The sequence below is a fragment of the Ahaetulla prasina genome, chromosome 4 (assembly GCF_028640845.1).
Source record: "Ahaetulla prasina isolate Xishuangbanna chromosome 4, ASM2864084v1, whole genome shotgun sequence".
In the NCBI taxonomy this organism is placed as follows: Eukaryota; Metazoa; Chordata; class Lepidosauria; order Squamata; family Colubridae; genus Ahaetulla; species Ahaetulla prasina.
In genome coordinates, this window is record NC_080542.1 from 29,283,619 (window position 1) to 29,310,441 (window position 26,823).

The window sequence follows — 26,823 nt, forward strand, 5'->3', positions numbered from 1 at the left end:
AGGGTAAGAGATTGGCAGTGCTACCACTGGCCATAGCTTTCCCACATGTGGGTGGGGCAGTCCCAGTGAAAGAGGGGTGTGAGGCCAGGCCAGCAAGCAGAGCATGGAGGTACAGGTGCAGACACGATGCTGATCTACAACTTGGTTTGGTCACCTGGGTCAAAAAATGGTGTTGTGGCCCGCTAGATGCCAGCGGAACAGGTGGCAGACTCAGACGACGAGGAGGTTGGGGAAGAACTTGGGCCAGTGCTGGAGTCTGGGGAAGGCTCTGATGGATGCTCTGCATTGGACTAGAGATAGAGCCAGGGCCGTCTGATATTTCCCAGCAACCGGAGAGGCAGCTGCCTTTGGAGACTGATATGAGTGAAGAGGAAGAACAGCTAAGGCCTTTTCCAGATGCACATATGCACAGAGCAGTTAGGAGAGGTGAACGGCGGAAGACAAGGAGTTGACTCAGGAAGCAAAGCACTCTTGGACGCTGAATGGCCTCTCCTTGGCTGGGGAATAAATAGAAGGGAAAGAGGAGAGGTTGTCGTAGGAGGCAACAGTTTGTATTTCTAAAGATTTTGCTCATTGTGTTTTGTGTCACAAAGACTACTTGCCAGAACTTAATTTGCAGCCTTCCAGCTGGGAGCTCACAGCCTTGCAATTATTGCAAGGAACTGATAAGGTCTATTACTGCAGTTAACTCCTTGAAGGACTATTGCCTGGACTTTTCGATGGGTGAATGCAATTAATTCACAAGAGGAAAATAAAGAAGGTTTTTTTGTGACCAGGAGTCTGTTTCTTCTTCTGGTAAGGCTGGGTCAGAACACATGGTCCAGATTAGATCCAACCAATATGGCTGCCCTAGAGCAGAGGTGAAATCTAATAATTTTCCCTACCGGTTCTGTGGGCATGGCTTAATTGGTGGGCATGGCTTGGTGGTCAGATGACTGGGTGGGCGCAGCCAATAACAATAAATAATAAAAAATAATAAACAAAGTATACAAAACAATAAGTGGTACCAAAAACCATCTTTCACACTTTACACAAACACAACACAACACAATACAGCTGACACACACACAATGTAAAATCAGCTGCACTCCACCCAAAATGGCCCTTGCAACAAGCAGGAACCTCACACAGCCACAAAAAGCTCAAAAACCAACTTTCGCACTTTACACACAGAGAACACAACACAACACAACACAACTGACTCACACACAATGTAAAAGCAGCTGCACTTCACCCAAAATGGCCCCTGCAATAAGCAGGAACCTCAGACTTTACACACACACAATACAACTGACTCACACACGCACACACACACAAAATGCCAAATACAGCTTTATGAGATTTTGTGTGTTTGTGTAGTTAGAGTGAAACACTACAGAAACGTACCAAATCTCAGAAAGCTGCACAAATATTTTATTTTATTATTTAATTTAATTTATATTTTTTAGATCAGGGGTCTCCAACCTTAGTAACTTTAAGGTTTGTGGACTTCAATTCCCAGAGTTCCTCAGGCAGCAAAGCAGGCAGATTAGTTGCTCACTGAGGAAATTGATTAGCTAGCAATTGATTCTGCCTGCATGCTGAAACTGCTCCTTTCAGGCTGGGAAAGCCATTCTTTAGATCAGTAATTAGATAAGTGTCTTAAAATCTCTTAAAAGAAGGTTTTCTACAAGCTCTTCGGCCAAAGAGCTTGTAGAAAACATGTTTTTTAAGGTTCTGCTGACGAGGAACTCAGCTGCAATTGCCAGAGAAGCCTTTTAAAACTTTTTTTTTTACAACTTCTTCAGCTGAAGAAGTTAATTTAAAAAAGAGTTTAAAGGGTTCTGATGATCTCAGCTGAGCCGCGGGATCCCCAAAGGCTTTTTTTTTTTTACTTTTAAAGGCATGTTTTCAGCTGAAGAAAAACTGCTTTTAAAAGTAAAAAAAAAACTTCTGCTGATGGTGCGGCTCAGCAGAGGCGGTGTGGCGGGGAGAGCTAGGGATTTTTGCCACCGGTTCTCTGAACCACCAGCTGCCATCGCTACTGGATTGGGTGAGCCAGTCTGAACCGGGAGCATTTCACCCCTGCCCTACAGCCAGCTAGAGACCACCCCACTGCCTTGCCCCCATTCACTGGGCATGCACACAGGAGGCAGAGAGTGCTAGCATCCTGAATGAAAGGGAGGCACTCAGAACATAGTCAACCCAAACAGAACACACCCCCATCCAATCAGAGCACAGCCAGCCCCACCATCCAATCAGAGCACAGCTAAACCCCCAACCAATCAGAACACACCTCCACCAATCAGAACACAGCCAAGCTCCCAACCAATCAGTTCAAACCCCCACTAGTAGTTAAAAGGAAGAAACAGCTGCGATCACACATTGCTCCTGGAAGCACGAAGCTGTAAACACCAGCCTGAAGATGACAAATGAGACTTCATCAAAACGTCACCAAGATACTTCCAATTTTACGTGGGAGAAAACCCAAATACCAAAGACCTACATACATACATACATACATACATACATACATACATACATACATACATATATATATATATATATATATATCACGGGTATAGGTATGTAGCTCTTAGTTTATTTGGGTCTTTTCCTGTGTAAGGTTGAGAGTATCTTGGCGATGTTTCAATGAGGTCTCACTCATCATCTTCAGGCTGGTGCTTAGGGCTTCATGCTTGTGCGAGCAAAGCGTGGTTGGAGCTGCCGTCTCTATAAATACTGGTGGGGAGGTGGGGAGTGTTGGCTTTGTTGCTGTAAGCGGGTTGGTTGGCTGTGTGGTTGCATCTTGATTGGTAGGTGGAGTGGATGTTTGCAGATTAGTGGGCTGTTTTGTAGCATCCTATGTGGGTGTGGTCCTAGTTATTTGCCCATTAGTCTTCTGTGTTGTAACGACCTGGGTAATAGGCTGTGTGGAAACAACCTGAGTTCTGGGAATGTGACCTCCTGAGTCTTGTGCTATAACATCCTGGGTGGTTAATTGTGTTTTAATGTCCTGAGCTTTGGTGTTGTGGTCTCTTGAGTTCAGTGATGTAATGTCCTCAGCAGATGGCTGTGATGTAGCATGTCAGAGAAGCCCTCTTGCCTACCAGCCATTTGGAAACCCGCCCTTATCGACAAACAAGTCCTTAACAACAGGTTTGGCTCCGAACAGGTTTGGCTCCGAGTTTGAGGTCTTGTCATGTGTTCATGGTGTGTGTCAGTTTTTCCCCACACAAAGCAAACTGACCTCATCGAAACATCACCAAGATATTCTCAACCTTACATAGGAAAAGACCCGAATGCGCCAAGACCTATATATATATATATATATGCCAAGACCTACATACCTATACCTGTGAAAACCTACGAAAACATGTGTGTGTGTGTGTGTGTGTGTGTGTGTGTGTGTGTGTGTATAGGTCTTGGCATATTCAAGTCTTTTCCCATGTAAGGTTGAGAGTATCTTGGCAATGTTTCGACGAGGTGTCACTCATCAATCTCACTGGCTTAATATTTTTAATATTTTTAAATAATTTTTAAATTTTTTAAATCTTTTAACCGGGGTTTTATTATTTTAGGGTTGTAATTTTAAATTTTAAATTGGCCATTTTCTAATATGCTTGGTTTTAAATTGTTGTTTTAATTGTATATTTCTTATGTTTTTTATCTTTGGCTGTACACCGCCCTGAGTCCCTAGGGAGAAGGGCGGTATAAAAATTTAATAAATAAATAAATAAATAAATAAATCATCTTCAGGCTGGTGCTTTCAGCTTCATACTTGTACGAGCCAAGACCAAGACCTACATACCTTTACCCATGAAAACCTACTAAAACACACACACATTCACAACCTCCAGCTATTAGTGTCAGCGTTCTGAGTAATACAGCCACCAAAAGCAGATTCCTCAAAGAACATGTTTATTGGATATATCATATCGGCACAGCCCATGAAAACCAGTTCTAAAAGTTCCCGTGGTTTTCACCTAATTAAAAGAGCAAATAGTCCCCTCCCAGATGTCAACAGTCACATTGTCCAATGAAAGTAGCTGGCAGTTGGCTTGGTCACACCTCTCCTCCTTCAATTACCACCTGTTCAGATGACCTTGGTTCCCGTAAAGAAAACTTTTTGTTTTGACTGTTAGGCAATCTATCTACTTTCACTCTCCCTTTCCCCTTTCAGGGTTTGTGGCAGCTATGAGGCAGCAAAAGATGGCTTCAACGAGATTTACTTCAGAATTGACAATTGGACACCCCCCCCTTGAGAAAAGTTCCTAGAAAAATTCAAAGTGAAAATAAATTAGTCTTCAATCAATCACCTGTCCCTCCCCCTAGAGGTGTTTTTGGCTTTTGAGAGTATTTATCGTGAAATTTCTTAGTCTATCTGCTTTTATATCCCAGCTTTTTACCCAGGTGACCTTGGACAATGGGTATCCCTTTCTTTGCACCAGTATTGTAGTCCCCTTTTGTACAGTTTAGAGTCTAGGATTCTTTTTATTTTGTAATGCATCTCTCCCTGCACTATGATCAGCTTTGGGGTTACCTGGTCCACTGGCCAGAAACAAGGTGTTCTCATAATCAATCACATCACAGAATTCTGCTCAGTCACACATTGCAAACATTGAAATAGACAACCATAAAGTAAATTAGTGCACCAGCATGCCTACTGTCCCTGTCCTACTGTTTCCAATTATATGTAATCATTCTATGTGTTTATGGCTATGTTTTGCCTATATATATCCTTTTGTGTGTGTGTGTGTGCCAAAAACATTTCATGTGTCCATGTCTGTGTCTACTCTGTTACTTGTTTTATTGTATTTGTTGACAAATAAAATAAAGAAATAAAATAAATCATGACTGACTGATTAAAAGGGGACTCCTAATCTAGAGAAGGGCAGAATTGATGCATAAGGAACATATAAAGAAACAGGTTAGGCACAGCGTGTCAGGGAGAAAAGCTATCTTTGAAGTTGTCAAGGACAACAAGGGCTTGATGATATAAATCCATCAATAGGTGGTAACTAAGACTGTAGTTTAAAATGTTGGTAAACAATACATAGCATTAGCCTATAAACTCTAAAATCAAAAGTAACCAAAGATTGTTTTATATATGGTTTTATATTCTTAAAATTTGAATGATTCCAAAATTTCCAGCTTAAGATAACTCAAATAGACTATATTTGGAATTCAAAATATTTAAAATGTGTATTGATTTATTTATTTATTTTATAGGCTACTCCAGTTAGAAATCATTACAAGTGGTATATAATTAGAACATTCTGACTATAAGAGAGAGTTATCAATATATCTTCTGTCAAAGTTTTTTTCTTATGAACTCTTCCCTGACATTTAAGTGTGGCCTCAGAAAAATTAAGAAACATTTTGGGAAAAAGATGCAACCCAGTAGTGCAGCACTTGAGGTCAAGATGGAAAATATTTCCACAGCTACCATGTATTTCCCCTTGGTACTCAAATAGCTTGGAACGAAAGATATCCAAACACTACAAAAGATCAACATGCTGAAAGTGATAAATTTTGCTTCATTGAAACTGCTGGGGAGATTCCTAGAAAGAAAAGCCACTGTAAAACTGGAAATTGCCAGGAAGCCCATGTAACCCAAGACAGAGTAAAACATAGTTACTGAGCCTTCTTTGCATTGTAATATAACTTCTGTAGTTTCTGAATGTAGGTCCATTTCTGGGAAGGGAGGAAATGTTGCCAACCAAATTGTACAAATGGCTTCCTGAATAAGGGAACAAGAAAGGACAATGGAGATGGCCAGTTTCCTCCCCACCCACTTCCGTACCCTGGATCCTGGTTTGGTGGCCATGAATGCTAAAGGCACAATAATGGTTTTGGCCAACACACAAGATACAGCCATAGAGAAGACAATGGCAAAGCTCATTTGTCGGAAGAGACAAATTATGTTCCCAGGTGGAATGAGGAACTGAAATGTACAGAGGAAGCAGAGCAATAGAGACACAAGGAGCATGTAGGTGAGATCCCGGTTGTTGGCTTTGACAATGGGGGTGTTGTGATGTTTCACAAATGTTACTAGTACTAAAAGAGTGAAGAGAGAAAAGGAAATGGCTAATATAGCTAAGCTCATTCCCAAAGGATCATCAAAGGACAGAAAGGTCATTGTCTTCCTAATGCATGAGTCACGCTTCTTGCTTGTATATTGATCTTGTGGGCATTCAGAGCAGGCATCTGTGTCTAAAGGAAAAAAAAGTTGTTTCAGCTATGATTACCATCTCAGGATTTATTCCAATTTAATTAGTAATTATCAACAACACAAACCCTTCCTGTAATTCATAGAGATTATATAGAAAAATAGAGATGATAGAGATAAAAGTAAAAATAGATAGAAATGATAGGGGTAGGGATAGGGATTACTCAATGTATTACCATTGTTGTCTTCTGATAAACGTCTACTATGCATAAATATTTAATGTAAGCTATCTAAATAATGAGACACATACATATAATACATAATGTGTATTATATGAATTACAATGTACATATAATGTACACAGATCTTGGCTAAAGAGGAAAAGGTTATTTTAGCTGTGATTGTGAGCTAAGACATTATCCCTTGTTGATCAATAATTATCAAGAACATAAAACATCAAATTAAGGTAAAAAAAAAAAACAAATATGTTCCTTATTTAAGGAGTACATTTGTAAATCCATTGCCTAAAATTATTGCACATGGGACAGAAACTCCTATGTGAAGATCTGCTTAAGAGGAATTGATTTTACAGTTTAGAAGAGCAGCAAACTTCCCTACCAGGAAGGGTTATTTCCACCTTTTATTGGTTGCACATATTTGCTATTTCTGAGACATATAGGCAATATTGTAGATATACATTTCACGACAAAAGAAATAATTGCTAAACCCCAGAAGTCCAGGACAGAGAAATGTACAGTTTTGAATACAGTTAGATGCCCTGAATTATTTATAAATTTATTTCATGAAGAGGTTAGCATCAGTTCCTATGGCCCTGAAATAATATCTGGACCCTTTTTATTTAAAAATTAAAAACTAATGAATAGATTTTTTTTAATGTCCGCTGATGAAGTCTGTTCATTAGGCTTCATCTGATACCACAGAGATATGAAATGCAAACTTCATTGGAATAAAAACTTTATTCCATCATTGCTCAGTGTTCCTCGAACTTTCTCCCGAGTACCTTGAAATGAACGAGTCACTTGTACCTAAAACTCTTACCATGCTGGCTTGAAATTCTCCCTTCAGGACACAGGAAGCAATCATAGCAGCAAAACTGCTTTCCTTCTTGCTTTTGTTTGAAATAACCAGGGAGACAGCTCTCTGTACATGACGAAGTGGGCAGGGTCTAGAAATTGAACAGGAAGGAGTTAACCACTGCCATTTAGGGTTTAGATATACAGATAGTCCTTAATTTAGGACCACAATTATGCTCAGTATTTATGTTGCTAAGTGAAACACTTGTTAAATTATGACATTGCAACTGTCATAAATGTGAATCAATTGTCAATTATCTGCATGTAAATCATGTGACTATAGGAATGCCGCAATAGTCATAAGTGTCAAAAATGGTTATAAGTTACTTATTTTCAGTACCGTTGCAAATTTGAAAAGTACTAAATGAATTGTTGTAAAAGGAGGATTTTCTGTAAAAATATTCTGGACTAAATTCAAAATCTTCTGGTTTCTAACCTAGAGCCTGTTCAATTTCATTAATGCGATTAATTTACGGGACCGCCTACTGCTACCAAATACCTCTCACCGACCCGTGCGCTCTCACAGAGAGGGACTTCTCAGGGTGCCGTCAGCTAGGCAGTGCCGTCTGGTGACACCCAGGGGAAGGGCCTTCTCTGTGGGGGCTCCCACCCTCTGGAACGAACTCCCTCCAGGACTTCGTCAACTTCCGGACCTCCGAACCTTTCGTTGCGAGCTTAAAACGCACTTATTCATCTGTGCGGGACTGGATTAGATTTTAAAGTTATTGGTTTTAAGGGTTTTTTTATTATTTATATTGTTTTTTAAATTCGGCAATAGAATAAGTTTTTTAATTGTTGTTTTTTAATCTGTATTTATATGTATTTTAACTGCCTGTGAACCGCCCTGAGTCCTTAGGGAGATAGGGCGGTATATAAATTTGAAAAATAAATAAATAAATAAAATAAATTAATCAGAATAGAACAGGAAGGGACCCTGAAGGTCTTCTAGTCCTTCTAGTCTCTCTTTGATTAGTTTCCATGCATTGTTTCTTGTCTTGCCTTCTGGTGCTTTGGAGTTGATAAGTTGATTCTCTGTTCTTTGTAGCAGCCCCTCAAATACTGGAATAGTGCTATCATGTGACATACCCACACACACAGTTCTTTTCTCTAGAGCAGCCATACCCAATTCCTGCACATTCTTCATGTGTTTTTATCTCCAGTCCTTTAATGATAATTTAATCATAATTCCTCTTCTTTGCACTTTTTCCAAAGTCTCAACAACTTTTTTGTAATGTGGTGTCCAAAACTGGATGCAGTATACCAGGAGTTATTTTGCTAAGGATTTATAAATACTAATACTTCATGTGATTTTGATTCTATGCCTCTGTTTATAAAATAGAGGATTGTATTAACTTTTTTGACTGGTGCTGTATGCTGCTGGCTGATGTTTAAGTGATCATCCAGTAAAATGGTCAATCTCACAGTTACTGTTTTTGAACCAAATTTCACTTAATCTGTACTTATACATTTGGTTTTTCCTTTCTAGGTGTAAAACTTTGTTTTTCTCCATATTAAATTGCATGTTGTTGTATAGGGCCCATTGATCAAGTCTCTCAAGATGCTTTTCAATGCCCAGCTTGTCTTCTGGGGTATTGGCTATTCCTGCCAACTGCATCTGCATCTAAAAATGTCAGTTACAAATTTGATGAGTTCCCCTTCTATTCCCTCATCTAAGTCATTTATGAAGGTATTGAAGAGAACCGGACCTAAGACAAAATCTTGTGGTATCCCATTGCTTACTTCCCTCCATGTAGATGTAGTATCATTAAGGACTACTCATTGAGTACGATTTGTCAGCCAGTTACAAATCCATCTGCTGGTGATGTGATCTATCCCACATTTTTCTAATTTACCAAGAAGTAAGTTATGGTCTACTATATGAAATGCCTTGTTGAAGTCTAAGTATTTCATAGCATTTCGCTGATTTACTAATTTAGTCACTTTGTCAAATGATAAATAAGAATGGTTTGACATGATCTGCTTTTAACAAATCCATGCTGGCTTCCAGTTGTAACTTTGTTTCTAGATGCTGCTGCTGCTGCTGCTGCTGCTGCTGTTGTTATTGTTGTTGTTGTTGTTGTTGTTGTTGTTGTTAATATTATTAATATTATTATTATTATTATTTTCCCCAGCATTTTTCCAGGTATTGATGTTAAGCTGAATGATCTGTAATTTTCTGGGTTTCTTCCCCCGTCCTATTTTTTTTTTTAAAGATGGGAACCGATCAACTCTTTTCCAATAGTAATACTCCCAGTGCTCCAGGATTTTTGAAAGATATGGTACAATGGCTATGAGATAATATTTGCCAGTTCCTGTGATCTTGTCACAAAATGTATATTAAAACTAGTCCTCAGAAAAATAAATTTTAAAAAATCATATCAAAAATTACTGTATTTAGGTTAACTCAGGATTAAATCCTTATGAATAGTTTCAATAAATAGATCCTCACTCTCTTATTTATTTATTTATTTATTTATTTGATCGTATTTATATACCGCCCTATCTCCCGAAGGACTCAGGGCGGTTTACAGGCACTTAAAAAACACATAAACACATAAATACAATATAAAAACAATTAAAAAACTTATTCTAAAAGCCCCAAAAATTAAAAATATAGAAATAAAACCCAATTTAAAACCCATAAATTTAAAATCTAGCTCAGTCCTGCGCAATTAAATAAGTGTGTTTTAAGCCCGCGGAAGGTCCAAGGTCCGCAAGCTGACGAAGTCCGGGGTAGTTCGTTCCAGAGGGTGGGAGCCCCACAGAAGGCCCTTCCTGGGCGTCGCCAGGCGACATTGCCTCGCTGGCGGCACCCTGAGAGTCCCTCTCTGTGAGGCGCACAGGTCGGTGAGAGGTATTCGGTAGCAGTAGGCGGTCCCGTAAATAACCCGGCCCTATGCCATGGGCGCTTTAAAGGTGGTCACCAAAACCTGAAGCGCACCGGAAGGCCACAGGTAGCCAGTGCAGTCTGCGCAGGATAGGTGTTATCGGGAGCCACGAGGGCTCCATCTATCACCAGCGCAGCTGCATTCTGGACTAACTGCAGCCTCGGATGCCCTTCAAGGGGAGCCCCATGTAGAGAGCATTGCAGTAATCCAGGCGAGACGTCACGAGTGCGTGAGTGACCGTGCATAGGGCATCCCGGTCCAGAAAGGGGCGCAACTGGCGTACCAGGCGAACCTGGTAGAACGCTCTCCTGGAGACGGCCGTCAAATGATCTTCTAGAGACAGCCGTTCATCCAGGAGGACGCCTAAGTTGCGGACCCTCTCCATCGGGGCCAATGACTCACCACCGATGGTCAGCCGCGGATTTATCTGACTGTACCAGGATGCCGGCATCCACAGCCACTCTGTCTTGGAGGGATTGAGCTTGAGCCTGTTTCTCCCCATCCAGACCCGTACGGCCTCCAGACACCGGGACAGCACTTCGATAGCTTCGTTGGGATGGTCCGGTGTAGAAAAGTACAGCTGGGTGTCATCTGCATACAGCTGGTACTTCACACCGAAACCACTGATGATCTCACCCAGCGGCTTCATGTAGATGTTAAACAGAAGGGGCGAGAGGATCGACCCCTGCGGCATCCCACAAGTGAGGCGTCTCGGGGCCGACCTCTGCCCCCCTGTCAACACCGACTGCGACCGGTCAGAGAGATAGGAGGAAAACCACCGATAAACGGTGCCTCCCACTCCCAATCCCTCCAACCGGCGCAGCAGGATACCATGGTCGATGGTATCGAAAGCCGCTGAGAGGTCTAATAGGACCAGGGCAGAGGAACAACCTCTATCCCTGGCCCTCCAGAGATCATCCACCAACGCGACCAAAGCCGTCTCCGTGCTGTACCTGGGCCGGAAACCGGACTGGAACGGGTCTAGATAGACAGTTTCATCCAGGTGCAAGGGAAACTGATATGCCACCATACTCTCTACAACCTTCGCCGCGAAGCGAAGGTTGGAGACCGGACGATAATTACCTAAAACAGCCGGGTCCAGGGAAGGCTTCTTAAGGAGGGGCCTCCTTCAAGGCGGCCGGGAAGACACCCTCCACCAAAGAAGCGGTCGTAATCGCCTGGAGCCAGCCTCGTGTCACCTCCTGAGTGGCCAGCACCAGCCAGGAGGGGCGCGGGTCCAGTAAACACGTGGTGGCATTCAACCTACCCAACAACCTGTCCATGTCCTCGGGAGCCACAGGGTCAAACTCATCCCAAACAATGTCACCAAGACCACACTCGAGCGTCTCACCTGAGTCACCGCAATTTTGGTCCAACCCGTCCCGAAGCTGAACAATTTTATCGTATAGATAACCGTTAAACTCCTCAGCACGTCCCTGCAGCGGGTCATCCGCTCCCCTGGTGAAGGAGGAACGGGTCACCCGAACCAGGGGGGCGGGGCGGTTATCTGCCGACGCAATGAGGGAGGAGGCATAGCAACGCCTCGCTTCCCTCAATGCCACTAGGTAAGTCCTAGTATAGGACTTCACTAGTGTCCAATCAGCCTCTGAACGGCTAGACCTCCAGGAACTCTCTAGGCGTCTTCTCCGGCGTTTCATCCCCCTCAGCTCCTCGGAGAACTAAGGAGCCGGTTGGGACCTGCGCCGGGTCAGAGGCCGCCACCCTTAAAATCCCCATTTAAACTCCCCTTAAAAAACCTATTAAAACAATTAATTAAAAAACCCCTAAGCCTCCTATTTTTCGCATGCCACCTCTCGGGACTCCAAAGCCCGTCCTCAAGGTGGGCCCTCGATAATCTGGAGGGCCAAACCCGCGAGAGAGTGGCATCTCGCAGGGCAAGTAGGTCAGCCGCCGTAAATGTTCGCATCACTGAGAAGGTCCAGCAAAAGGCCCATCCTGGGCTGGTCAAGATGGTAACAGGTAACAAGATGGTAAAATGACCATGACCAGTCTGTCCTGATGGGAAACAGTTAGAGGTAATCCATGTGCGGTAGATGACCAAACCGCTGACTCAGTCAATTCACCACCCCATACAACAACCCGGGGTGGACTATGGAAGAAGGGGGGAGGAACGATGGTAAAGATATTATTTAAAGATGGTAAATAATGGAGGGGCATCCGCTGGGCCCGCGGGCCTTCCTCCGGCGCTATCAAATATCCACGCCATTAGGGCAAGGTCACAACCACCTTGGGCCTACCGGGCCATCCGCCGCCTCAAAGCACCGGGCAGGCCGCCGCCTCCGCCCGGCCATCGCCACTGGGAAAGCCCCATCGCCACCGCAAGCAGGCCGCTGGAATCTCCACCATCCAGGAGGGGACACCAGTCGCCAAGACCCGTCAGCAGTCCCGAGGTTCCACCAGCGCCAACACCCGGCAAAGAGGACCAGGCCGCCGCCGCCGCCGCTGCCACCGTGAGTTCAGCGAGGCCGCTGGGGCCCGGGCGGCCCTCTAGATCTTCATTGAGGCGCAACCCCTCCGGGGCTCCTTCCATCGCACCCGGAGACGCCCAAACTCTAAACCTTCTTCAAGTTGCCGAGCCTTCCAGGCAGGAGTCCAGGGGGCGATGTCAGCGCCCCCCCACCGCCCCCGCCGTCGCCGCCGCCGCCGCCGCCAAAATGCCGAAAAGGCTGGCGGCAGCTCAGCAGGCCGCCAGGATTACCTGCAAGGCGCTGTGACTCCGGGGTTCCTCCCAACGCCCCTCGGAGTCGCACAGCGCCCAGCCACCCTTTTTTAGGCTGGCTGGATCTTCCTCCATCAGGGCGGGGGCCTAAGATGTTATTCAGGGCCCCCCCAGACCCAAATAGAGCCCGAAAAGGCCCGTCGCCACTCCCCCGATCAGCAGGGCGGCGCCATCTTAGACATGCGCAGAAGGGGTGCTTTATCTTCCTGCAGAGATAAATTTATTATCACAAACATAAATAAAAAAATCTTAATTGATAATTTATCAGGTATATATAAATCTGTCATTTTAGTTTTACTTGGATTTTTTAATCCCATTAACGTATACTTGGTTATTTAATACTAATATCTGTAATAGTGAAGACACAATGCTTGAAAAATTTTAAATTTGTTTATATTCACTGGAATTTAAATCATGCAAACAAAAAGTGTGAGAGATAAATAAAATATATGCACATATACACACCTTTATCCAAGTAATTATTTAAACACATGTAAAAAAGTGCCACTAAACCCACCTGGTTAAAACTGCTGTGCCAAGTAAGGGCATCATCATGGATGGTAAAGATCTTGCTTGAAAAAGCCCAAGGTATTAGCTTTCCGACTTTGACATGATGAATAGATTGGTTTGGGAATGTGACCCAGTTTACAATATCAAATCCACATTCCAATTCTCTATTCTGATCAAAAGAAATCTGATCACCTGCACTATTGTTAAATACGATTTTTTTCAAGAAAGAGTGGAGCTGCAAGTCAAAGAAGAGCAGGAAAGTTTATAAAAATGTTTCAAAGATAATTCTTAAATTCCAGATCCTATCTCCATTATATATTATTTCTGTTTTTCCTCATTTATTTTAAGTGGATTGCAGAATATTTCACAATAAAAAAGAGACCTATTTTAATTTAAAAGAGGAAATGGGTTTTAAAAAAAAGCATCAGCAGTCAATGATGCTCATGTTTGTCAATTTTATTGAAGGTAAATCATTTTAAACGATCCATTCAACACCTTACTATATGGAAAAATCAGTAGGTAAATCCCCATTGCAATACAAAGTCAAAAACAGAAGAATAGAATAGAATAGAATAGAATAGAATAGAATAGAATAGAATAGAATAGAATAGAATAGAATAGAATAGAATAGAATTTATTGGCCAAGTGTGATTGGACACACAAGGAATTTGTTATAGTGCATATGCTCTCAGTGTACATAAAAGAAAAGAAAAAGAAAAAGAAAGAAAAAAATACCTTCATCAAAGGTACAACATTTACAACACAAATGATGGTCATAGGTTGCAATTTAACCCTTAGTGATACCAACAAAAAGTTACAGTCATACAGTCATAAGTGGAAAGAGATTGGTGATGAAAACGATAAGAAGATTAATAGTAGTGTAGATTAGTTTGACACTATTAGTAGTGTAAATAGTTTGACATTGTTGAGGGAATTATTTGTTTAGCAGAGTGATAGCCTTCAGGAAAAAACTGTTCTTGTGTCTAGTTGTTCTGGTGTGCAATGCTCTATAGCATCATTTTGATGGCAGGAGTTGAAACAGTTTATGTCCAGGATGTGAGGGATCTGTAAATATTTTCACAGCCCTCTTCTTGATTCATGCAGTATACAGGTCTTCAATGGAAGGCAGATTGGTAGCAATTATTTTTTCTGCAGTTCTAATGATCCTCTGAAGTCTGTGTCTTTCTTGTTGGGTTGCAGAACCAAACCAGACAGTTATAGGGGTGCAAATGACAGACTCAATAATTCCTCTGTAGAACTGGATCAGTAGCTTCTTGGGCAGTTTGAGCTTTCTGAGTTGGTGCAGAAAGAACAGTCTTTGTTGTCCTTTTTTGATGACGTTTTTGATGTTAACTGTCCATCTTAGATCTCGTGATATGATAGAACCTAGAAATTTAAAGGTTTCTACTGTTGATACTGTATTGTCAAGTATTGTGAGAGGTGGAAGTATGGAAGGGTTTCTCCTAAAGTCTACCACCATTTCTACAGTTTTGAGTGTATTCAGTTCCAGATTGTTACGGTCGCACCACAAGGCTAGTGGTTCGACCTCACGTCTATATGTAGATTCGTCATTGTCTCGAATGAGACCAATCACTGTTGTGTCATCTGCGAACTTCAGTTGTTTAACAGATGGATCGTTGGAGATGCAGTCATTCGTATACAGAGAGAAGAGAAGTGGGGAGAGCACACAGCCTTGGGGGGGCCCTATGCTAATTGTACAGGTATCTGAAGTGATCCCACTAAGCTTTACCTGCTGCTTCCTGTTTGTTAGGAAGCTTGTGATCCACTTACAAGTCTGTTCAGGTACTTGTAGCTGGTTTAGCTTAGTTAGAAGAGTGACTGGAATGATGGTATTGAATGCTGAACTAAAGTCTACAAAGAGGACCCTTAGATAGGTCTTTGGAGATTCAAGATATTGTCAGATGTAGCGCAGAGCCATATTAACAGCATCATCTGTTGATCTATTTGCTCGGTATGCAAATTGCAAGGGATCTAACAGTGGATCCGTGATGGTTTTGAAGTAGAAAAGCACTAGTCTTTCAAAGGTTTTCATGACTACAGATATTAAAGCAACTGGTCTATAGTCATTCAGTTCCTTGATAGTGGGCTTCTTCGGCACTGGGATGATGGTAGAGCATTTGAAGCAAGAGGGAACATAACACATCTCTAGTGATTTATTGAAAATATGGGTGAAGATGGGGGCCAATTGATCAGCACAGACTTTTAAGCAAGAAGGAGTTATCTTGTCTGGGCCTGGAGCTTTTCCTGGCTTTTGTCTGTGAAATAGGTCCTGCACTTCCTTTTCTGTGATCACTAGAGGTTGTGAACCCAATGAAATGGGGTCAGTTGTAGGAGGCTTGGCTGTTGTTGGTGTGTCTGAGATGGGGGTTGTGAAGATAGGTGACTGTAGTTTCCTTTCAAACCTGCAGTAAAACACATTCAGATCATCTGCCAGTTGTTGATTTCCTTCAGCCTGGGAGGGTGGTTTGCCATAGCTGGTGATATTTTTAAGAGTTTTCCACATGTTTGCTGGTTCATTTGCTGAAAACTGATTCTTTAGCTTTCAGAGTAGCTTCTTTTTGCTGCTCTGATCTTCCTTGTTAGTAAATTTCTGGCCTAATTGTACAGCATTTTATCACCTTTCCTTTAGGCTTCCTCTTTGGAATGACGTAGCTGCTTAAGTTTAGGTGTGAACCAAGGTTTGTTGTTACTGTATATTCACAAGATCTTTGTCAGTATACATAGGTCTTCACAGAAGCTGACATATGATGTTACAGTATCTGTGAGTTCATCCAGGTCTGCAGAGCTACCTTCAAAAATGTTCCAATCAGTGCAGTCAAAGCAGGCCTGCAGCTTTAATTTTGACTCCTCCGTCCAGATCTTCACTGATTTAATTGTTGGTTTTGTGGTTTTAAGTCTTTGCCTGTAAGCAGGTACAAGGTGAATCATGCAATGATCAGAGTGTCCTACAACTGCACATGGTAAAGACCGATAAGCATCTTTTAATGTTGTGTAGCAATGGTCTAACGTATTATTGCCTCTAGTGGGACAATTGATATGCTGAAAGTATTTTGGTAGCTCTTTCCTTAAGTTTGCTTTGTTTAGATCTCCCAAAATAATGGCCAGTGAATCAGGGAATTTGACTTCAGCCTCCATGATTTGGTCAGCTAGAGTTTGTAATGCCTTGTTTGCACAGGCTTGAGGTGGTACATAAACAGCAATTAGAAAAAATGAGCAAAATTCATGAGGTGAATAATATGGTTTGCAGTTGATAATTAAAGTCTCTAAATTGTTGTCACAGAATTTGTAAATTACAGATAAATCTTGACACCAGTTGATATTAATATATAGGCATAAAGCTCCATCTTTCATTTTACCAGATACTTCTGAATTCCTATCTGATCGTATTATCTGAAAACCTGGAATATGCAGGCTACTATCTTCAATTGATTCATTTAATCAGGTTTCAGAGAAGCATAGGACTGCTGAGTTGCGAAAATCAGAATAGTATTTGTTTAAGAGGAGTATTTCATCCATCTTATTTGAAAGTGAACGTACATTTGTTAGGAAAATTAAAGGCAGAGGGATTTTATTTCCTTTCTTTTTTAATTTGTTTAAGATCCCAGCCCAATTACCTCTTTTCCGTTTGTGCCTTCGTTTTGTTTTTTTTTGATAATCCATGGCTCCAGAGGAATTGCCTCTTCCTTTGTTCTTCCAGTCTCATCTGCATTTGTAAAAACGGTGTGTGTGTGTGTGTGTGTGTGTGTGTGTGTGTGTGAGAGAGAGAGATCACAGAAAGCTGCTCCTTAAAGAAATGTTGCTTAATTCTTAGTAGATGATCTCTTGAATAGGAAATCCATTGTGAGTCACAGAGAACAATTAGAAATAAAGAAATAAATAAAATCATTCGAGAGCATTTCACCGAGGCAGCCTTCGTCAGCACCATCTTGCGGGGGGGAAAAAAGTAGGAAATAGGAAACCATAAGGATGGATGCCAGAAAAGTAAATCAGTTTCTCCACGGGATTTCATTAAATGCTATAATGTTAATGTAAGTAATTAAATAATTAAAAGAATTAAAATATAGTTATGTAGAGGATACAGTAAGAAAACTGTCTAGAAAGTTGAAGATATTTTAATCAAGAAACTCCAATGGAAAAGTTACGAGTCTTGAAAAATCTAAAATAATTGAGCAATATACTACATTACCTTCCATGGCTGTAGATCTTGAAGAAATGATTTTCCTCTATTTAGGGTTTTTCTCTGTCTGAAATGGTGTGACCACATGGCCTGTGTAGCATGTGCTATTGCATAGACTGCATTGTATACACCATAGCTATAACTACTCATAGTCATTTCAAAAAAAGCTCCAGGAAGTGTCTCCAACTTTTCCTGCCCACTGCAGGGATCATTGGTTTTCTCAGTTGGAAGCAGTTTGGGAAACACACAAGCAAATGCATATGCCCATACATTTTTGATAAAACCATCATCTCTTGATAAAGGATTTACAGTCTGAAGAAACTGTCGGAAACCTGGAACCTCATTTGAATGAACAGTGAAGGACAGAGCACCATAAAATACTTGGATATCCCACTTCCTTTGATAGAAATATGATGCAAGATCACTCTGAGCCACCATGATCCACACTTTCCCTTTTGGTTCCTTAGGCACTAATTCCATTTGTGGCAGATAAAGTAACATTCTCAAAATCATCATATTTCTTTCATAAATTATCACAACATTGGCATTACTTCTCATCAAGAAAAGGTACATTTCCACTAGCCAATCCAGGTCATCAAGAATGGTACCTAGATAAAATGGCTTAAGTCTTTTCAAGAAAGCAAGACAGATTCTATGAGGAGAAAACATGGAGGAAATAGTACGCACAAATCTTTCTCCATCTTCCTCTTTAAATAGTATTCCAATCCATGTCCATCTGAAGTGCAAAAAAAGCTGGACAATTGCCGTGTATTGGTGGGCTTCATTTGGGGCCATCTGATAGAAAGAATGTGGTTCAGAGCCCTCATTTTTATGCAGAGGAGAACCATATGTGATCTGTTCAAAAAATGTTGAAAAATTAAGATAAGAATAAAAATTGCCACTTTTTAATTGACTGGAAGAAATAACTAACCAACATATAGACTGGAGACCAGAGATCTTCCTGCTGGGAATACTTAACACAAAATGCAGTAAAGAAATAAGATACCTAATTTTACATATAATAACAACCACCAGAATAGCGTATGCACAGAAGTGGAAAAATGAGAATATACCAACGGAGGAGGAAGTGATAAGGAAAATTTTGGACTGTGCTGAAATGGACAAATTAACAAAGGAGTTAAAAGAAAAAGATTTGGAATATTACGTAATATGGAAAAAATTGTATAATTGGCTAGAGATTAGAAATAGTAAATGATGAAAAAGATGAAAAGTTTATATATACATGTATATAAAATGGCAATGCATGAAAGAAAATGAATAGTCAGAATGATAAATAGGATAGAAGATATATAGAAACAAGGGAGAATGGGACAAAAAAGATAAATATAAATAAATGAAAAGAGAGGGGGAGTAAGGTTGTAAATATTAGAAGAATAAGGAAATGAAGCTGGTGTAAAGAAGGAGTACCGTATATACTCGAGTATAAGCCGAGTTTTTCAGCACGTTTTTTGTGCTGAAAAGCGCCCCCTCGGCTTATACTCGAGCCAAGCCGTTCAGCCCTTCCTCTTGCAGCGAGTCCTTTCTACCGCAGGCAGCTAGCTCTCGTTAGTGCGCGCGCATGCGTACTTATTCCTATGTGGACACACGCGCACACCCCCTCACGCACAATTACCCGCGCGTTAGTTATAATTGTTGACAGCGTTGACAGAGAGGCACGAGGAGGCGAGGCAAGGCAAGGGACCCGACCGAAGAGTTATAATTGTTGACAAATACACACGCGGGGCGAAGAGTGAAAACCCTCCGGGTTTCAAGCGAAGGAAGGCGCCTGGCTACACACCCGCCTTCAAAGAAATAGCTGGCATTCCTCATGGGCGGACGGGCGCAGACACACACACACACACACACACACACACACACACACGCTCGCCCTCCTAAATTCATTTCCCCCACCCCACCCCACCCCCTTTTTCTTGGCTGCTTCTTCTTTCTCTCCCTCCCAGCGCCGCAGGCCGTCTAGGGCTCTCCTTACCCAGCCCGTGCAAGTGCGGTCAGCTGCCAAATCGCGTTCCTCTCCTCCCACTGAGGAGGTTTCAAGCTCTGGATTTAAATACAACGAAAGGGGATGCTGGGGCTACAAACAAGACAGGGAGGGAGGGAGGGGAAGGAAAGGGACGGAGGGAGGAGGGAGGTCGAGGAAGCGCAAGAAACTTGTCAGGTAAAACTCAACAGGCAAGGCGGAAAAAAACAGGAACTGGGAAAACGCCCCAACTAGGGAGAAAAGGAAGGTGGTGTTTTTTAAAAAAAACAAAAGTCCCGAAACCCAGCGACGGAACCTTTTTCAAAACCGGCTGCCGAGCCAGTAATGACGGACGGACGGACGGCCGACTCGCGAGGCCAGAAGGTAGCCCAGCCGCCTCGTCAGGCTTTTCTCAGTTACTGCGGCCCGCTCTCCCTCCCTTCCGTGGCGGTTTAGCAGGGCTGCTTTGGAAGAGCCTTAAGCGAGCCCGTCCTCAGCCACCTCCCTTCCCTTCCTTGAGCCTCCAGCTCCAGCAGCAGTCTATCCCGGTGGACGACGCCTCCCGTTTTGCCTTCCTGGAGCCTAGCGGCCCGCTCTCCTCCCTCCGTGGCGGTTCAGCAGGGCTGCTTTGGAAGAGCCTTAACGAGCCGTCCTCAGCCACCCCTCCCTTCCCTTCCTTGAGCCTCCAGCTCCAGCAGCAGTCTATCCCGGTGAATGACGCCTCCCGTTTTGCCTTCCCGGAGCCTAGCCGGCCCGCTCTCCCTCCCTCCGTGGCGGTTCAGCAGGGCTGCTTTGGAAGAGCCTTAACGAGCCGTCCTCAGCCACCTCCCTTCCTTCCTTGAGCCTCCAGCTCCAGCAGCAGTCTATCCCGGTAAGAATCCGGCCCGTCTACCTTCCGGAGACTGGCGGCCCGATCTCCTCCCTTCTCTAGCGGGCAGGTGTCTAGGGCTAAAGAACCTTGAGCTCCACCACCCCTCTCCTTCCCTTCCTTGAGCCTCCAGCTCCAGCAGCAGTCTATCGGTGGATCCCAGCAGTCTATCCCGGTGGACGAACGCCTCCCGTTTTGCCTTCCCGGAGCCTAGCCGGCCCCGCTCTCCCTCCCCCTCCGTAGCGGCTCAGCTGGGCTGCGAGCCCCGTCCTCGGTCGCCCCTTCGCCCCGGCCCTTTTGCTGGCCTCGCCTGGGCAGGGCTGGGCAGGGCCGGTGGCATCACCCTCCACCGCCCACCCGTTGCCGCCCGCCGCCCGCCGCCCGCCGCCGCCGCCGCTGCTCGCCTCCCGTCCCTCCCTCCGCCCTCCTCCAGCAGCCAGCAGCGTGGCCGGGGCGCTCGGCGCGGCAGGGCCGGGCTGGCGACGGCCTCTCCTGGCGGCAGCAACGGCGGCGGCAGCAGCATCAACAGCACCAGCAGCACCAGCGGCTCCCGCAGCAGCCCCCGCAGCCGCCTCCTTCCCCGGGCGCCACCTGCATGAGCCACCGCAAAGGCGACAAGCCGCCCATCAGCATCCAGGAGCACATGGCCATCGGCGTCTGCCCAGGTCCCATCCGCCCCATCAAGCAGATCTCCGACTACTTCCCGCGTTTCCCCAGCGGCCTCCCGCCGCCGCTTTGCTCAGCGGGCCTCCCTCTCTCTCTCTCTCTCTCACACACACACACACCCACACACCCACCCACAGAGACTTCTAAAGTGGGTTTAATGATATTAGAGACCCTTATTGCCCTGCCAAAAAAAAAAAAAGAGCCACCCCAACGTCTATGAAAATTAACCTTCTCTTCCAAGAGACACTGTGCAGGGTATTTTCACTGTTGGTGTGCATACAGGCTTAGATTTGTGCTGGGTTCTTAGTACTTAGAGCACTGACCTTCAGAGGCACCCTGGTCCCTTGGAAGCTAAAGGAGGACTCATTTTCATGCTTGCAGTGTTCAATTTGGGAAGGGCATCCAAAGAAGTGGTAGATCCTTGTGTGTCCAATCACACTTAGCCAATAAAAATTCTATTCTATTCTATTCTATTCTATTCTATTCTATTCTATTCATTTTATTTTGTCAAATACATATTAAATAATTATATAAATATAAGCATGAATTGAATACATAAAAGGAATACAACTAAAGGGAACATTAGGACAGGGACGGTAGGCACGCTGGTGCTCTTATGCACGCCTTACAGACCTCTTAGGAATGGGGTGAGGTCAATACTAGATAGTCTTTGGTTAAGGCTTTGGGGATTTTGGGAAGAGACCACAGAGTCAGGTAGCACATTCAGGCATTAACAACTCTGTTACTGAAGTCACATTTTCTGCAATCTAGATTGGAGGTTCACTTTTAAGTTTGAATCTATTGTGTTCTCGTGTATTGTTGTGGTTGAAGCTGAAGTAGTCATTGATAGGAAGTACATTGTAGCAGATAATTTTATGAGCTATGCTCAGGTCATACCAAAGGCGGCGTAGTTCTAAATTTTCTAAAGCTGGGAATCCTCCTTCCCCCTTTTGCACTTTTATTGTTTTTCGTTCAAATAAATATTCATGTTATTTTACTTGGCTCTATCTTTATTTTTTACATTGACCAGTAGCTGCCTCATTTCCCACCCTCGGCTTATACTCGAGTCAATAGTTTTTCCCAGTTTTTGTGGTAAAATTAGGTACCTCGGCTTATATTCGGGTCGGCTTATACTCGAGTATATACGGTATATGTTTTATGTCAATGTTTGTTATGCATTGTTGTTTTTCTGTTTTTCTTTGTTAAAAAATAAAAAAGAATAAAAAAGAATAAAAATAGCATACCTTCATTTGGATCATAGGCATTTACAGGCATAAGCAGAGGTTAGAGAAAGAGAAAACTTTATGGGATCCTGGTCACTATGATAAGTTCTAAATATATTATTTAATAAGTTTAAATTCTGTGAGATACCTATAGTACCTACCTGTGGAACTTTGTAGATACACAAAACAAACGGGACTTTGTAGATACGCAAAATAAATGCCATAGTGAAAGAGATTCCAGAATGAAGTTCTTCAATGACTGAAATGAGTTTGTTTTGTATGTCACACTTAGAATTGGGGATGAATTTCTTTATACATTAGTTATTGTAATAATCTGACATTATTCATTGCGCTTCATAACAGAACAAAACAAAAAAACCATCTAGGTTTACAAAACTAAGGTAATTAAATTCCTATAAGTTTCCTTAAATTCCCACCTGTGGAACTTTGTAGATGCTCAAAACACGTGCCATCTTGAAAGAGATTCCAGAATAAAGTGCTCCGATGACTGAAATGAGTTTGTTCTGGATCTCACACTTAAAATTGGGGATAAATTTCTTCTGCCTGGAGAAAAGTTTCATTGTGGCATATGACGTATATGTTCCAGCATAGTTATCATAGATTCTGAATCCTAGAGTGATGTTCGGTAAGATATGAGGTGTTTCATTGACCTCCTTCACAGCAAATATCAGAGCCAAGATATGTTGATAGTACTTGGTAAGAATGCTGCTAATAGAATTAAATATTTATTGAGGAAAGTTCTGCAACTAGGAAAGTCATTTTAACCTTTTTATGCTTCACTGAAATTCTTAGAATTGAACACTTGCTTTGCCATATCATGTCATTTTATTGGAGTCAAAACTATTTCAGAGTTTTATTTCATGCATTCTTTAAATGATGCACATATGGAGTATGTTGGATACCCTCAGAATAATTTTTCAGTGGGATTATCACTGGCTTTTTTTAGACTATTTTTACAGGTAGTCCTTGATTTATGACCACAATTGACTCCAAAATTTATGTTGTTAACTAAGACATTTGTTAAGTGAGTTTTGTCTCTTTCTTGCAACCTTTCTTGCCACAGTTGTAAAGTTAATCACTGCAGTTGATAAGTTAGTAACATGATTGTTAATTGAATCTGGCTTTCCCATTAAATTTGCTTGATAAAAGGTTGTAAAAGGTGGTCGCATGACTTTGCAACACAGCAGTGGTTATAAGTATGAACCAGTTGCCAAGCATCTGAATTTTGATCACATGATTATGGGGCTGTACGATCGTAAGTGTGAAAAATGGTCATAAGTCACTTTTTTCAGAGCCACTGTAACTGAACGGTCACTAAATGAACTGTTGTAAATCGAGGACTACCTGTATAAGATTCTCAGTAAAATAAAAGCAAGGATGTTTTCAGCATCTTAACTATATTTTGAAAGTAATGCTTCAAGTTATGCTTTAATAGGACCGCTCTCCTATTCTCATCTGACTTGGAAACAATTTATAAAAATCCTTTTGAGTCCATGACTAATTTGAAGTTATTTTCTGTTAAAGGCTCTGATCCTTTTAAAAATAGAAAGTTTACCTTTCTATTACCTTTTACCTTTTATTCCTATGATAAAAAAAATCACATCAAATAAAGTTTAGTAGAGAACCACATTATTATTAGGACAATATTAATTAATTAATAATATTAATTCCATAAGTAAACTAAAATATATACATTTTTTTAAAGTTACCTAGCAAGCTAATTTCTAGAGGAGATCAACCCTGACTGCTCTTTAGAAAACCAGATCCTGAAGATGAAACTGAAATACTTTGGCCACCTAATGAGAAAGAAGGACTCACTGGAGAAGAGCCTAATGCTGGGAAAGATTGAGGGCAAAAGAAGAAGGGGACGACAGAGAATGAGGTGGCTGGATGGAGTCACTGAAGCAGTAGGCATGAGTTTAAATGGACTCCAGAGGATGGTAGAGGACAGGAAAGCCTGGAGGAATGTTGTCCATGGGGTCGCGATGGGTCGGACACGACTTCGCAACTAACAACAACAAAGCAAGCTAATGGTATGTGAACCTTTTCCTTCTAAAATCTTTATTCCTAAGCATGATTTGTTGCAATTAAATAAAAATAGCCATTATAATGTTTAACTTCACTTAGCTACTTGCTAGAAACAACCAGGCTCAATATCAATTACTTTAATCCCACCCATTTAATTCCAACTAATCAGTACCTGATTACTACTTAAATCAATGACTGATCTATTAGACTGTTTTCTTTCTTTAGCTCATCCATCAAATATCATATGCAGTACAAAAAAACCCCAATTATTTTATGTACATAATTTCAATATGAATTATTTTCAATAATTGTGATAAATATAATCAGGTGCTGTATATGAGTACTCTCACACATGCATACAGACAGAAAAAGAAGGTGGGGTTGAAGAAAGAAGATTGCTCACAGAAAGTCATCATTAAATGAATAGTGAGGATCTTCACCAAAGGTAGGAGGAACTGTAGGGATGGTGATAAGAGATGTGATGCCACCGATGATAAAATCACTGGCTTGAAAGTATTCGTGCACAATAGCAAGTGGTTCATTGCTGGTACATTTTGCCATTTCAGTCATACATACTGTCCATGGTAATAACAGGATTAAAAGCAACCATTGTGCCATTGCTATTTCACCTCCCAGTTATCTGTAAATGGTCTAGTTTTCGTCTTATTCTGAAGTTTATCCACTATTGCTCAAATCTGATTTAAACATTCGCTACTTTCTTTCAGTAATCCACTTCTCCAATGAAGTTGTAAGCACTTGTGCATTTTACCTTGTCTCAGTTCTTAGGTTTGCTAGTGTTTACCAAGCTTTTTATGGAAGCAGAATTAATTGTAGTCTTTTTAAATAATTACCAGTCAGATAATATATGTATTTTTAAAATTCCAATTTCTTTCTGTGTTGCAAGGAACATTTTATCACTAAAAAATAATTTCATCACACCTAGTAATAAAACAAAACACATGTGTATAAGAAAGGTTCCCAACTAATTGACAAACACCCATTATTCAATTTTTTTTAAAAAAGGTTATGGAGTAGAAAGTGTGAACAGAGTTTTATGTGTATCTATAGTCTCATGTGCATATAGTATATCTATTTATATGTGCTTTTCTTGGTGATGAGGTCAAGCAAGGGTCTAGCTTGGAGTCATTGTGCAGCCACAAGCAGTATAAGCTTAAGTTTCCAAAGATCCATAAAGACTTATCTGATGATTCCCAAAGGGAAAACAAGCAATCTGGTAAAATTCTTGTACTATGAGACATACAATAAAGTTACTGATCTTGGATGTTCATGAGAGGCTATTATTGTTCTTGACAATAGATTACATTAGTCTTTCAAAAACATAGCTGTATTCCTTTATTCAAAACTTGGTTTTGTTGATCAATGACTGAAGTAAGGAGCCTTCCCATTGTTGAAACTTGAACTGCACAATCTACAATTAAACTTTATCTGAAGTAAAGATGCATAACATTAATTAATATTGCTCATTTTTCTAGTTTAATAAGTATCACCAAGGTGACTATACATATTTACCTATATAAAAACTACACTCATATAACTTCCCAATCTAATGTCTCAAGAAAGGATAAGAAAAAAAAAACTACAATAAAAGAAATTATCAATGTTTCTCATACACCTCAACAGCCTACACCCCAAAATACAATTCACCATGGAAACAGAAGCTAACAACCAACTTCCCTTCCTGGATGTCTTAGTCTACAGGAAATCCAATGGCTCCTTAGGATACACCATCTACCAGAAGAAAACACACACAAACCGCTATCTACACGCACTCTCACACCACCACCCAGCACAGATCAACTCCGTAGCCAAGACACTCATCTCCAGAACAAAACGCTTAGCTGACAAACAACACTTAAAAACCAAGCTACACACTCTCATTAACGTTCTAACATCCAATGGATTCCAAAGAAATAAGATTACCAAACTAATCCATAAAGAAACCCCCACTAAAATCCAAGACAGAGAACAAGAAAACAGCAAAGCCCTCCTCCCATATATAAAAGGTACCACAGACATAATCAGCAAGATCCTCCACAAACTACAACATCAAGACAGCATTCTGCACAAACCGAAAAATATCCACCATCCTAAGAAACCCCAAAGACAAAATTGAGTTAGAAAATCCAGGAGTATATGAAATCCCATGCACCACCTGCAGCATCACATACATCGGACAAACCAACAGAAGAATAAGTGCATGCATTGAAGAACATAAGAACTCAGTCAAAAAAGAGGAACCAATTTCTTCCCTGGTCCAACACCTTAAAGCCACAGGACATAAAATTGACTTTAAAAATACCAGAACTATGCCAAAACTGAACACTTTAACAACAGAATAATCAGAGAAGCCATCGAGATAGAAAAACGCCCACACAGCATGAATAAATAAGATGATATCTCCCACCTATCAGCCATTTGGAAACCCGCCCTTATCGAC

General features: G+C 41.8%; 1 protein-coding gene across 1 annotated transcript; it reads right to left on the bottom strand.

Moving 5' to 3' along the window:
- Positions 1-5,293: 5,293 nt before the first annotated feature.
- On the bottom strand, positions 5,294-24,926 carry LOC131198114 (vomeronasal type-2 receptor 26-like). The gene is made up of 6 exons (XM_058182623.1): positions 24,769-24,926; positions 22,754-23,045; positions 17,591-18,436; positions 13,391-13,618; positions 7,211-7,337; positions 5,294-6,195 (listed from the first exon to the last, which is right to left on the bottom strand). The coding sequence occupies exons 1-6, from the start codon at positions 24,924-24,926 to the stop codon at positions 5,294-5,296; spliced, it is 2,553 nt and encodes an 850-aa protein (XP_058038606.1).
- Positions 24,927-26,823: the final 1,897 nt, after the last annotated feature.